Source organism: Oncorhynchus clarkii, chromosome 20 (assembly GCF_045791955.1).
Source record: "Oncorhynchus clarkii lewisi isolate Uvic-CL-2024 chromosome 20, UVic_Ocla_1.0, whole genome shotgun sequence".
Lineage (NCBI taxonomy): Eukaryota > Metazoa > Chordata > Actinopteri > Salmoniformes > Salmonidae > Oncorhynchus > Oncorhynchus clarkii.
In genome coordinates, this window is record NC_092166.1 from 38506755 (window position 1) to 38520978 (window position 14224).

A 14224-nucleotide genomic window follows, 5' to 3' on the forward strand; every position below is an offset into this window, starting at 1 on the left:
CATTGAAACTGAGGATGGTAATTGTATTTATTTAATTTAACTAGGCAAGTCAGCTCTTCACACAAACACACTTTTCGTGCAAGGATGCTGCAATGCTATACAACATATTGGATTTATGGATTAAGTGAATAGCACCTCAAACATGAGAATAATCCTTTTAAAATGACCATTCAAACTTGAGTTCTGTAGCCTGTGATATTCAAGAATGAACTAACCTTGTGTTTTTCATTGAGAGGCAGATATCCAAGACCCTTTCATTGGGAATAGAACTCCAAAAGCCATACTGTCAAACCAAAGCTTCAGCTGAAGTCAGGAAGCTATGCTACACTTGGTCTGACAAGCTTCTCCGTACAGAATGTTGCTGAGCTGCCTGTATATAAAAACTCTGCTGGAAAAAAACACCCAGTGTGCTCCACACGCTTAAAGGACAGGGTTGAAAGGTCTTCCAGAGAGTCTGCTGGAGAGACAGAGGACACTGTGTGCAATGCTATGGTTTCTCTTTCCACAAGTGGCCACACTGGGGTCGGCAACAAAGGCTGTCGTCTCGCCATCGTGCCTGTGCAAATCAAACATACTAAAGAAAACAAAATCATACAGACCTATGAGTTTTTATATACCGGCAGCTCAGCAACATTCTGTACGGAGAAGGTTGTCAGACCTCAACGTCAGGGGAAAGAGAACGGGCATTCAGTTAAAGACAATGGGACAGAGGAAACCAGTGGGCTGTTACAAAACAAATGGACTTGAGGTATGTGGTCTTCAAACTTCCAGAAGTATACACTCATAGAGAAATTCTCATCACAAAGGAAATCAGCAATGGTCAAATTTGAATGAGGTCAATCTAACAGTATTGATGCAAATGTGGGACTTCTCATTGGTGTAACTGGTGTCTTACGACCGAAAAGAGCTTCTAGATATCAGGACAGCGATTACTCACCCAGTACTGGAGGAATACTTTCTCTTTAACGAGCCGGACAGGGCCCTCATCCCCATCATTCACAGGAGAAAGAGACGGAGATATCGGGGGCAAAGGTCTGGGTGCCTTGTAAGGAACCGACGGCGAGCGGGTAATCTTCCTTTATTTTTTAAATATTTAACTTTGCAAGTCAGTTAAGAACAAATTCTTATTTACGATGACGGCCTACCGGGGAACAGTGGGTTGTTCAGGGGCAGAATGACAGATTTGTAGCAACCTTCGATTACTTGCCCAATGCTCTAACCACTAGGCTACCTGCCACTCCTTTACTAAATCGGTCCTATTAACCAAAGTACAATCCATGAAAAATAAAATAGACGAACTACGATCACGTATATCCTACCAACGGGACATTAAAAGCTGTAATATCGTGGCTGAACAACAACATGAATAACATACAGCTGACGTGTTTTAAGCTTTTCGCCAGGACAGAACAGTGTCCTCTGGTAAGACAAGGGATGGCGGTCTATGAATATTTGCAAACAACAGCTGGTGCACAAAATCTAAGGAAGTCTCAAGCTTTTGCTCACCTGAAGTAGAGTATCTCATGATAAGCTGTAGACCACACTATTCACCAAGAGAGATTTCATCTATATTCTTAGTAGCTGTCTATTTACCACCACAAACCGATGCTGGCACTCAATGAGGTGTATACGGCCATAAACAAACAGGAAAACACTCATCCAGAAGCGGCGCTCCTAGTGGCCGGGGACTTTAATGCAGGGAAACTTAAATCCGTTTTACCTAATTTCTACCAGCATGTTAAATGTGCAACCAGAGGGAAAACAACTCCAGACCATCTTGACTTCACACAGAGACACGTACAAAGCTCTCCCTCCATTTGGCAAATCTGACCATAAGACTATCCTCCCGATTCCTGCTTACAAGCAAAAACTAAAGCAGGAAGCACCAGTGACTCGGTCAATAAGAAAGTGGTCAGATGAAGCTTCAATACAGGACTGTTTTGCACATACTGGAATATGATCCGGGATTCTTCTGATGAAATTGATGAGTACACCACATCAGTCACTGGCTTCATCAATAAGTGCATCGATGACATCATCCCCACAGTGACTGTACATACATACCCCAACCTGAAGCTATGGATTACATGCAACATCCACAATGAAAGCTACCGCTTTCAAGGAGCAGGAATCTAACCCGGAAGCTTACAAAAAAATCCCGCTCTGCCCTCAGACAAACCATTAAACAGGCAAAGCATCAATACAGGACTAAGATTGAATCATACTACACTGGCTCCGACACTTGTCACATGTGGCAGGATTTACAAACTATTACAGACTGAGCTGCACAGTGACACGAGCCTACCAGACCAGCTAAATTACTTCTATGCTAGCGTTGAGGCATGCATGAGAGGCATATGCATGAGAGCATCAGCTGTTCCGGACGACGCTGATCACGCTCTCCGTAGCAGATCTGAGTAAGACCTTTAAACAGGCCAACATTCATCATTCATATGGCCGGGGGCTAGATGGATTACCAGGACATGTACTCCGAGCATGCGCTGACCAACAGGCAAGTGTCTTCACTGATATTTCCAACCTGTTCCTGACAGAGTCTGTAATACCAACATGTTTCATGCAGACCACCATAGTCCCTGTGCCCAAGAACACTAAGGCAACCTGCCTAAATGACTACAGACCAGTAGCACTCACGTCTGTAGTCATAGAGTGCTTTGAAAGTCTAGTCATGGCTCACATCAACACCATTATCCCAGAAACCCTCGACCCACTCCAATTTGCATACAACCCCAACAGATCCACAGATGATGCAATCTCTATTGCACTCCACACTGCCCTTTCCAACCTGGGCAAAAGGAACACCTATGTGAGAATGCTATTCATTAACTACAGCTCAGCATTCAACACCATAGTGCCCTCAAAGCTCATCACTAAGCTAAGGACCCTGGGACTAAACACCTCCCTCTGCAACTGAATCCTGGACTTCCGGACAGGCCCGCCCCAGGTGGAAAGGGTAGGTAACAACACATCTGCCATGCTGATCCATAACACGGGGGCCCCTCAGTGGTGCGTGCTTAGTCCCCTCCTGCACTCCCTGTTCACCCATGACTGCATGACCAGGCACGACTCCAACACCCTCATTAAGTTTGCAGACGACACAACAGTGGTAAGCTTGATCACCGACAACGATGAGACAGCCTATAGGGAGGTCAGAGACCTGGCAGTGTGGACAACAGGAAAAGGAGGACCGAACACGCCCCCATTCTCATCGACGGGGCTGTAGTGGAGCAGGTTGAGAGACTCAAGTTCCTTGGTGTTGACATCACCAACAAACTACCACGGTCCAAACACACCAAGGCAGTCATAAAGAGGGCACAACAAAGACTATCCTCAGTAGACTGAAAAGATTTGGCATAGGTGATCAGATCCTAAAAAAAGTTCTATAGCTGCACCATCAAGAGCATGGTTACATCACTGCCTGGTATGGCAACTGCTTTGCCTCCGACCTCAAGGCACTACAGAGGGTAGTGCATACGGCCCAGTACAACACTGGAGCCAAGCTTCCTGCCATCCAGGACCTCTACACCAGACGGTGTTAGAGGAAGGCCCTAAAATTGATCAAAGACTCCAGACCCTCTCTGCTACCGCACGAAAAGCAGTACCGGAGCGCCAATTCTAGGTCCAAGAGGCTCCTTAACAGCTTCTACCCCCAAGCCATAAAACTGCTGAACAATTAATCACATGGCTAACCAGATTATATGCATTTCCCCCCCCCCCCCCCCTCCCTCTTTTAGGCTGCTGCTACTCTCGATAATTATCTATGCAGTCAATTTAACTCTACCTACAGTTGAAGTCGGAAGTTTACATACACATAGGTTGGAGTCATTAAAACTTGTTTTTCCAACTACTCCACAAATTTCTTGTTAACAAACTAGTTTTGGGAAGTCAGTTAGGACAACTACTTTGTGCATGACACACGCAATTTTTACAACAATTGTTTACAGACAGATTATTTCACTTATAATTCACTGTATCACAATTCCAGTGGGTCAGAAGTTTACATACACTAAGTTGACTGTACCTTTAAACAGCTTGGAAAATTCCCAAAAATGATGTCATGGCTTTAGAAGCTTCTGTTAGTCTAAATTACATCATTTGGGTCAATTGGAGGTGTACCTGTGGATGTATTTCAAGGCCTACCTTCAAACTCAGTGCCTCTTTGCTTGACATCATGGGAAAATCAAAATAAATCAGCCAAGACCTCAGAAAATAAATTGCAGACCTCCACAAATCTGGTTCATCCTTGGGAGAAATTTCCAAACGCCTGAAGGTTCACCTGTACAAACAATAGTACGCAAGTATAAACACCATGGGACCACGCAGCCGTCAAAGCTACAATAAATAACTCTACAATTATTCAGACATTTCACATTCTTAAAATAAAGTGGTGATCCTAACTGACCTAAAACAGGGACTTTTTGCTAGGATTAAATGTCAGGAATTGTGAAAAACGGAGTTTAAATGTATTTGGCTAAGGTGTATGTAAACTTCCGACTTCAACTGTTCATATTACCTCAATTACCTCGACTGCCCCTGCACATTGACTCGGTACTGGTACCCCCTGTATATAGCCTCCACATTGACTCTGTTTGACTCTGTACCGTAATACCCTGTATATAGCCTCCACATTGACTCGGTACTGGTACCCCCTGTATATAGCCTCGCAACTGTTATTTTACTGTTGCTCTTTAACCATTTGTTATTTTAAATGTTAACTTTACACTTATTTTTCTTAAAACTGCATTGTTGGTTAAGGTCTTCTAAGTAAGCATTCCACAGTACACCTGTTGTATTCAGCGCATGTGACAAATGAAATGTCCTTTTGATTTGAATAAATGTTTTGAGGAAAACAGTACTAATGTTGGAAAAAACGGTCTTCCTTATGTTGTCACCCAGAGTCACATTTGTTTATTTTGCAAGCACAATATAAGCCACACTGCTTCTTGACACACTGCTCGCTTAACCCGGAAGCCAGCCACACCAACATGTCGGAGGAAACACCATCCAGCTGGCGACTGAAGTCAGCTTGCAGGTGCCCTTGCCCGCCACAAGGAGTCGCTAGAGCATAATGGGACAAGGAAATGCAATGTGACACAGCCTGGGATCGAACCCGGGACTGTAGTTATGACTCAAGCACCACCCGGGAAGCCCTTCAGTTTTTTATTTTGAATACATTTGCCAAAATTAATAAAACAGTTTTTGCTTCATCATCATAGGATATTGTGTGTAGATAGTTTTTTTCCCCTGAACAATTTAATGAATTTTAGAATAAGGCTGTAACATAACAAAATGTGGAAAATGTCAATTGGTCTAAATACTTTTCAAACTCAAGGTATATACTGTATTCTAGTCATTGAACACTGGTCACTTTAATACTGTTACATTACAAAACACACCACTATATGTAGATATAAATATATGTACATATAAAATATATAAATATTCCAGCTTCGTTCTGATATTTCTTAATTTCAGTACAGCACAGTACAATACAGTACTTGTACTTACTGTATTGTACTGTACTGTGCTCAACTCACTGTACAGTATGGTGCTGTACTGGTCTGTATTCAATACTGCGCTATCCAAACATCAATGATGGGTTTGGATTTGGTCCAGTCCGTCTGTGGACGTTAACATCCAGGCCAGGGTGGACTGACCAAATGTCAAGTATATTTCAACTCGGTTGGTACTCAGTGGGTGAGGATGCTGGTTACACTAAACGTAAAGAGAGGAGGCTCTTGGGTAGGTGTCAGTAAGATCCAGGAGAGATGACGCACACACACACACACTACCGTTCAAATGTTCGGGTCACTTAGAAAGTTGCAAAATTAATAGGAAATATAGTCAAGATGTTGACAAGGTTATAAATAATGATTTTTAATTTAAATGACAATTGTGTCCTTCAAACTTTGCTTTCATCAAAGAATCCTCCATTTGCAGAAATTACAGCCTTTTAGACCTTTGGCATTCTAGTTGTCAATTTGTTGAGGTAATCTGAAGAGATCACCCCATGCTTTCTGAAGCACCTCCCACAAATTGGATTGGCACTTCTTACGGTCAAGCTGGTCCCACAACAGCTCAATGGGGTTGAGATCCAGTGAATGTGCTGGGCACTCCATTATAGACAGAATACCAGCTGACTGCTTCTTCCCTAAATAGTTATTGCATCGTTTGGCGCTGTACTTTGGATCATTGTTCTGTTGTAGGAGGAAATTGGCTCCAATTAAGCACCGTCCACAAGATTTGGCATGGCGTTGCAAAATGGAGTGAGACTTCCTTCATCAAGATCCCTTTTACCCTGTACTAATCTCCCACTTTACCACCACCAAAGCACCCCCAGACCATCACATTGCCTCCACCATGCTTGACAGATGGTTCACTCCTCCAGCATCTTTTCATTTTTTCTGAACTCATGAATGTTCTTAATTGTGATCCGAAAACCTCAAACTTAGATTCGTCTGTCCATAACACTTTTTCCCAATATTCCTCTCTCCAGTGTCTGTGTTCTTTTGAGCATCTTAATCTTCTATTTTTATTGGCTAGTCTGAGATATGGCTTTTTCTTTGCAACTCTGTCTAGAAGGACAGCATCCGGAGTCGCCTCTTCACTGTTGATGTTGAGACTGGTGTTTTGCGTGTACTATTTAATGAAGCTGCCAGTTGAGGACTTGTGAGGGGTCTGTTTCTCAAACTAGACACTAATGTACTTGTCTTCATGCTCAGTTGTGCACCGGGGCCTCCCACTCCTCTTTCTATTCTGGTTAGGGGCCAGTTTGCGCTGTTCTGGGAAGGGAACCGTTCACAGTGTTGTACGAGATCTTCAGTTTCTTGGCAACTTCTCGCATGGAATAGCCTTCATTTCTCAGAACAAGAATAGACTTGATGAGTTTCAGAAGAAAGGTCTTTGTTTCTGGCCATTTTGAGCCTGCAATCAAACCCACAAATGCTGATGCTCCAGATACTCACCTAGTCTAAAGAAGGCCAGGTTTATTGCTTCTTTATATCAGCACAACAGTTTTCAGCTGTGCTAACATAATTGCAAAAGGGTTTTCTAATGATCAATTAGCCTTTAAAAAATGATCAACTTGGATTAGGTAACATTCCATTGGAGCATGGGAGTATTGGTTGCTGATAATGGGCATATGTAAACCTATGTAGATAAGCCGTTTTCAGCTACAATAGTCATTTACAACATTAACAATGTCTACACTGTAATTCTGATCAATTTGATATTTTAATGGCCAATATTTTTTTTGCTTTTCTTTCAAAACAATAAGGACATTAATAAGTGACAAACTTTTGAACGTTAGTGTTTGTGCATGTACACACACACACAGTACCAGTCAAACGTTTGGACACAACTACTCATTCCAGGGTTTTTCCTTTATTTCTACATTGTAGAATAATAGTGAAGACAACAAAACTATGAAATAACACATATGGAATCATGTAAACCAAAACCCCAAGGACAAATAATTCAGATTTTTTTTTTTTGAGGTCACTGTCTATTCAATGAGTTTTCATTGGGAAACTAGATTTCTAAGGGACTTGTTTGCAGCTTCCACTGGATGTCACCAGTCTTTAGAAATTGGTTGAGGTTATGCCTTTGTGTAATGAAGAAGTACAGCCATCTTGAATGACTGTCACGTTATGTGTACTGCTTGCGCAAGACCAGAAAGGTAGCGTTAGTTTGTGGTCTTCCTGTATTGAACACAGATAGTCCCGTATACAATTTGATCGATTATTAACGTTTAAAAATACCTAACATTGTATTACAAAAGTAGTTTGAAATGTTTTGGCAAAGTTTGCAGGTAACTTTTGAGATATTTTGTAATGACGTTGCGCAAATTGGAAGCTGTGTTTTTCTGGATCAAACGCGCCAAATAAATGGACATTTTGGATATATATTGACAGAATTAATCGAACAAAAGGACCATTTGTGATGTTTATGGGACATATTGGAGTGCCAACAAAAGAAGCTCATCAAAGGTAAGGCATGATTTATATTTTATTTCTCGTTTTGTGTAGCGCCTGCAGGGTTGAAATATGCTTTCTCTCTTTGTTTACTGTTGTGCTATCATCAGATAATAGCATCTTATGCTTTCGCCGAAAAGCCTTTTTGAAATCTGACATGTTGGCTGGATTCACAACGAGTGTAGCTTTAATTTGGTATCTTACATGTGTGATTTAATGAAAGTTTGATTTTTATAGTATTTTATTTTAATTTGGCGCTCTACATTTTCCCTGGCTTTTGGCCAAGAGGGACGCAAGCGTCCCCCCTATCCCAGAGAGGATAACAGAACTCATATGGCAGGCAAAAACCTGAGAAAAAATCCAAACAGGAAGTGGGAAATCTGAGGTTTGTAGGTTCTCAAGTCTTCGCATGCTTTTTCCGTAAAGCTTTTTTGAAATCTGACACAGCGGTTGCATTAAGGAGAAGTATATTTATAATTCTATGCATAACACTTGTATCTTCATCAACATTTATGATGAGTATTTCTGTAAATTGATGTGGCTCTCTGCAAAATCACCAGATGTTTTGGAAGCAAAACATTACTGAACATAACGTGCCAATATAAACTGAGATTTTTGGATATAAATATGAACTTTATCGAACAAAACATACATGTTTTGTGTAACATGAAGTCCTATGAGTGTCATCTGATGAAGATCATCAAAGGTTAGTGATTCATTTTATCTCTATTTCTGCTTTTTGTGACTCCTCTCTTTGGCTGGAAAAATGGCTGTGTTTTTCTGTGACTAGGTGCTGACCTAACATAATCGCATGGTATGCTTTCGTCGTAAAGCCTTTTTGAAATCGGACACTGTGGTGGGATTAACAAGTTTATTTTTAAAATGGTGTATAATACTTGTATGTTTGAGGAATTGTAATTATGAGATTTCTGTTGTTTGAATTTGGCGCCCTGCAATATCACTGGCTGTTGTCAAATCGATCCCGTTAACGTGATTTCAGCCGTAAGAAGTTAAACAAATGAAAATATATTTTATATTTGAGATTCTTCAAAGTAGCCACCCATTGCCTTGATGACAGCGTTGCACACTTGAGGTCAGGTGATTGTGGAGGTCAGATCATCTGATGCAGCACTCCATCGCTCTCCTTCTTGGTGAAATAGCCCTTACACAGCCTGGAGGTGTGTTGGGTGTCATTGTCCTGTTGAAAAACAAATGATAGTGGGACTAAGCGCAAACCAGATGGGATGGCGTATCGCTGCAAAATACTGTGGTGGTCATGCTGGTTAAGTGTGCCTTGAATTCTAAATAAATCACAAACAGTGTCACCAGCAAAGCACCCCCACACCTCCTCCTCCATTCTTCAAGGTGGGAACCACACATGCGGAGATCATCCGTTCACCTACTCTGCGTCTCACAATGACACAGCACTTGGAACCAAAAATCTCAAATTTGGACTCATCAGACCAAAGGACAGATTTCCTCCGGTCTAATCTCCATTGCTCATGTTTCTTGGCCCAAGTAAGTCTCTTCTTATTATTGGTGTCCTTTATTAGTGGTTTCTTTGCAGCAATTCAACCATGAAGGCCTGATTCACAAAGTCTCTTCTGAACAGTTGATGTTGAGATTTGTCTGTTACTTGAACTCTTTGAAGCATTTATATAGGCTGCAATTTCTGAGGCTGGTAACTCTAATGAACTTATCCTCTGCAGCAGAGGTAACGCTGGGTCTACCATTCCTGTGGCGGTCCTCATGAGAGCCAGTTTCATCATAGCGCTTGATGGTTTTGCGACTGCACTTGAAGAAACTTTCAAAGTTCTTGAAATGTTCTTGATTGACTGACATTCATGTCTTAAAGAAATGATGGACTGTCGTTTCCCTTTGCTTACTTGAGCTGTTCTTGCCATAATATGGACCAAATTGGGCTATGTTCTGTATACCACCACCGCTACAACACAACTGATTGGCTCAAACGCATTAAGAAAATAAAGAAATTCCACAAATGAACTTAACAAGACACACTTGTTAATTTAAATGCATTCCAGGTGACTTCCTCATGAGAGAATGCCAAGAGTGTGCAAAGCTGTCAAGACAAAGGGTGGCTACTTTGAAGAATATCAAATATTTTTTTATTTGTTTAACACTTTTTTGCCAACTACATGATTCCATATGTGTTATGTCATAGTTTTGATGTCTTCACTATTATTCTACAATGTAGAAAATAGTAAAAATGTAAGAAAAGCCCTGGAATGAGTAGGTGTGTCCAAACGTTTGACTTGTACTGTGTATATAAACTCAGCAAAAAAAAGAAACATCCCTTTATCTGGACTGTCTTTCAAAGATAATTCATAAAAATCTAAATAACTTCACAGATCTTCATTGTAAAGGGTTTAAACACTGTTTTCCATGCTTGTTCAATGAACCTTTCACAATTAATGTACATGCACCTGTGGAACGGTTATTAAGACACTAACAACTTACAGACGGTAGGCAATTAAGGTCACAGTTATGAAAACTTAGGACACTCAAGAGGCCTTTCTACTGACTCTGAAAAATACCATCAGAAAGATGCCCAGGGTCCCTGTTCATCTGGGTGAACGCGCTTTAGGTATGCTGCAAGGAGGCATGAGGACTGCAGATGTGGCCAGGGCAATAAATTGCAATGTCTGTACTGTGAGACGCCTAAGACAGCGCTACAGGGAGACAGGACGAACAGCTGGTCGTCCTCGCAGTGTCAGACACCGTGTAACAACACCTGCACAGGATCGGTACATCCAAACATCACACCTGCGGGACAGGTACAGGATGGCAACAACAACTGCCCGAGTTACAGCAGGAACGCACAATCCCTCCATCAGTGCTCAGACTGTCCGCAATAGGCTGAGAGAGGCTGGACTGAGGTCTTGTAGGCCTGTTGCAAGGCAGGTCCTCACCAGACATCACCGGCAACAACGTCGCCTATGGGCACAAACCCACTGTCGCTGGACAGACAGGACTGGCAAAAAGTGCTCTTCACTGACAAGTTGCAGTTTTGTCTCACCTGGGGTGATGGTCGGATTTGCGTTTATCGTCAAAGGAATGAGTGTTACACCGAGGCCTGTACTCTGGAGCGGGATCAATTTGGAGGTGGAGGGTCCGTCATGGTCTGGGGCAATGTGTCACAGCATCATCGGACTGAGCTTGTTGTCATCGCAGGCAATCTCAGCGGTGTGCGTTACAGGGAAGATATCCTCCTTGCTCATCCTGATATGACCCTCCAGCATGACAATGCCACCAGTCATACTGCTCGTTCTGTGCGTGACTTCCTGCAAAACAGGAATGTTAGTGTTCTGTCATGGCCAGCGAAGAGCCCGGATCTCAATCCCATTGAGCACGTCTGGGATCTGTTGGATCGGAGGGTGAGGGCTAGGGTCATTCCCCCCAGAAATGTCCGGGAACTTGCAGGTGCCTTGATGGAAGAGTGGGGTAACATCTCACAGCAAGAACTGGCAAATCTGGTGCAGTCCATGAGATGCACTGCAGTACTTAATGCAGCTGGTGGCCACAACAGACTGTTACTTTTGATTTTGACCCCCACTTTGTTCAGGGACACATTATTTAATTTCTGTTAGTCACATGTCTGTGGAACTTGTTCAGTTTATGTCTCAGTTGTTGAATCTTATGTACATACAAATATTTACACGTTAAGTTTGCTGAAAATAAACGCAGTTGATAGTGAGAGGATGTTTCTTTTTTTGCTGAGTTATATATATATATATATATATATATATATATATATATATATATATATGAGAGCAAGAGTCCAGACTCGACTCCAGACTCAGACTGGTTTAACACTCTTGGTTTGAACACCAGATGACAGAAAGACAAAGAAAAAGTTATGAACTGAACATAACAGTATGGAAGGGAGGACAGTAGCAGGTGACCCAACAACGGAATGATGAGTTTTATTCACTTCAAAAACAAAATTTATATTGGTAAAATCACTATAACTAATTGATAAGTCTACATAACTTGATACTTCTGTGAACTTTCATTATTCTCCCTCATGAGGGAGAGAAATTTGAAAATATCTTAAAGTGGGTTTTTGGAAATGGCATTTCAAGGCAAAAGGCAATGTTTCTTAAACTTACAAAACGCAAAAATGTTATCCAAAACGAAATACAGAAAGTGTTCATATTAGTTGGCAGGGGTCTTTATCAACATTGTGCTTTGATGTATTTCTGAAGACTTTTTCTGGTAGATGTTTTCTTCAGAAATCAAAGCTTTTACTTACTTATTTTTAAGATGTAAAATGGTTGAAAAATGTATCTAAGCCTTCATTTCCCAAAAATATATACTCTTAGCATTCATTTTACACCCATTTTGATATGCTCCTATGAACTTCACATTTTGGTGATCATGGGTCCTTTTACATGAAAATGTCTAAAATGTCTAATATCTAAATTGATTGAAAAAATATTAAATGATATGTTGTGCTCCTAACTTGTTGAAGACCCAGTGCAGTCAAAAACATGATTGTCCTGTGTTTGATATATATTTCCACAAACTGAGGTTGGAATAATACTGGGAAATTGATGATGCACTTTCAGTGTAAGAGCTCTTTGAAAAGACTGCCTGAAATGGCAGCCTGTTTAGGCCTGCCAAGTGATATAAAGTCTCTACTCTGCTTCTCTCCACCCAAGTCCATATTACAATGTGCCCAGAATGTCTTACTGAATAGCCTAGTGGTTAGAGCGTTGGACCAGTAACCGAAAGGTTGCTGGATCGAATCTCGAGCTGACAAGGTAAAAATGTATTGTTCTGCCCCTGAGCCTTGGTTTGAGCCCCTACCCTAGTCGTGCCACTGTTCCCCGGGCACCGAAGATGTGGATGCCGATTAAGGCAGCCCCCTGCACCTCTCTGATTCAGAGGAGTAGGGTTAAATGCATTACACATTTAAGTTGCATAACTGACTAGGTATCCACCTTTCCCTATAAGGTCCCCCTGATTAAAGAAGCCCCCGTCAGAGAAGAAGAGGCAAAGCAATAGATTGGACTCGCCAAAATAAGCCCAATGCGTTTCTATGGGCTTATTTTGAACCTATGCTTGTCGCCTGCCTTCGGGACAACGACTCCCATTGCTGGGGCGGAAACATGAGCATCTTGTCATTGTATACAGATCTCTGTCTCCATTAGGGTGCTTATTAATGCAACCATGTGATAACACATTGCAAAGAACCCCCAAAGTGATTGCTCTGCCAAACAAATGATTGACCATTCCAGAACCTTTCTTTCATATTACTCTAGAATCCCTAAGATAAACCAGTCAGCACGACAGCAGGCAGATAGCCTTATCATGCAAACCATTTTCATATGCTAATTGTTTCTATAAAAAAAACAGGAGCCAATGGCATACTACTTTGTTACACATAACTAGGGGCCTGAGTATTTCCTGACTATGTGACCTGAACAGGAACAACTAAGGACCCATACCCAGAGGCTACTCTTAAATGACACTCTGGCTACAAGAATCCTCTGCATTATTGGCCTATATTTCACCAACCAAAGTGAGCCCAAAACTGACATAAGTGAACAAAAAAAGCACATTTAAAAAAAAGCACTTTTCCGAGCAGCCGAAAGAAAACTGGACACACCCGAGGTGTACAGGAACTGACAACTGAACACAACTCACTGAATCTGTGCATGCATTACAGTACAGTGACTGGCTCAGATACTTTTGCACTGCATCCACCGACTCATACCGCTAGGGAGGAGAGAAAGTGTGTGCGAGTTTGTGTAAATGTGTGTGCGTTCAGCTTTAAGAGGAGGAAGACCATGGTCGTTGCAGAAGTAGGAAGATTACCAAGGACTACTTTGATACAGTAGAACACTGGCAGCCGGTAGGGTTAAGTGGCACGACTAGTGTAGGGGCTCAAACCAAGGCACCGTCCACCATTACGCCACCGTCTACCCCACATTAACCATCAAAATCCCGAACAGGCAAACTCCCCCCTTTAAAAACGAAACACAGCCCACGCTGTATTCTGACCGTTCGACCACAACATGTCTAGAAACCGCGCAACCGTGAAAATAACCTAGCTGCCAGCGAGCATAAATAATGCCAAGGAATTAGTATTGTCCACCTTGCCAGCTACAAGTACCTGTCCAGTTATTTATTTGCCCCCAAAAAAGTGAAACACCAACACGCAGTTCACGAAACCACAACTTGGTGCATTTAAGTTACATGAAAAGCTC

General features: G+C 41.9%; 1 protein-coding gene across 9 annotated transcripts in view; it reads right to left on the bottom strand.

Moving 5' to 3' along the window:
- Nucleotides 1-14224, bottom strand: part of LOC139376332 (transcriptional repressor p66 alpha-like) — a 59612-nt gene that overhangs the window by 44557 nt on the left and 831 nt on the right. For 5 of the 9 annotated variants that reach the window (XM_071118732.1, XM_071118736.1, XM_071118733.1 and 2 more), the window contains exon 1: nucleotides 938-1076. The exons of 2 other annotated variants lie outside the window; for them this stretch is intronic. In XM_071118732.1, coding sequence (XP_070974833.1) covers nucleotides 938-996 — 59 coding nt within the window. In that variant the 5' untranslated portion in view covers nucleotides 997-1076. Of the gene's footprint in view, nucleotides 1-937; nucleotides 1077-4158; nucleotides 4295-14224 lie in introns of those variants that run through there. 2 more of the 9 variants (XM_071118739.1, XM_071118741.1) reach the window with 2 other exon arrangements.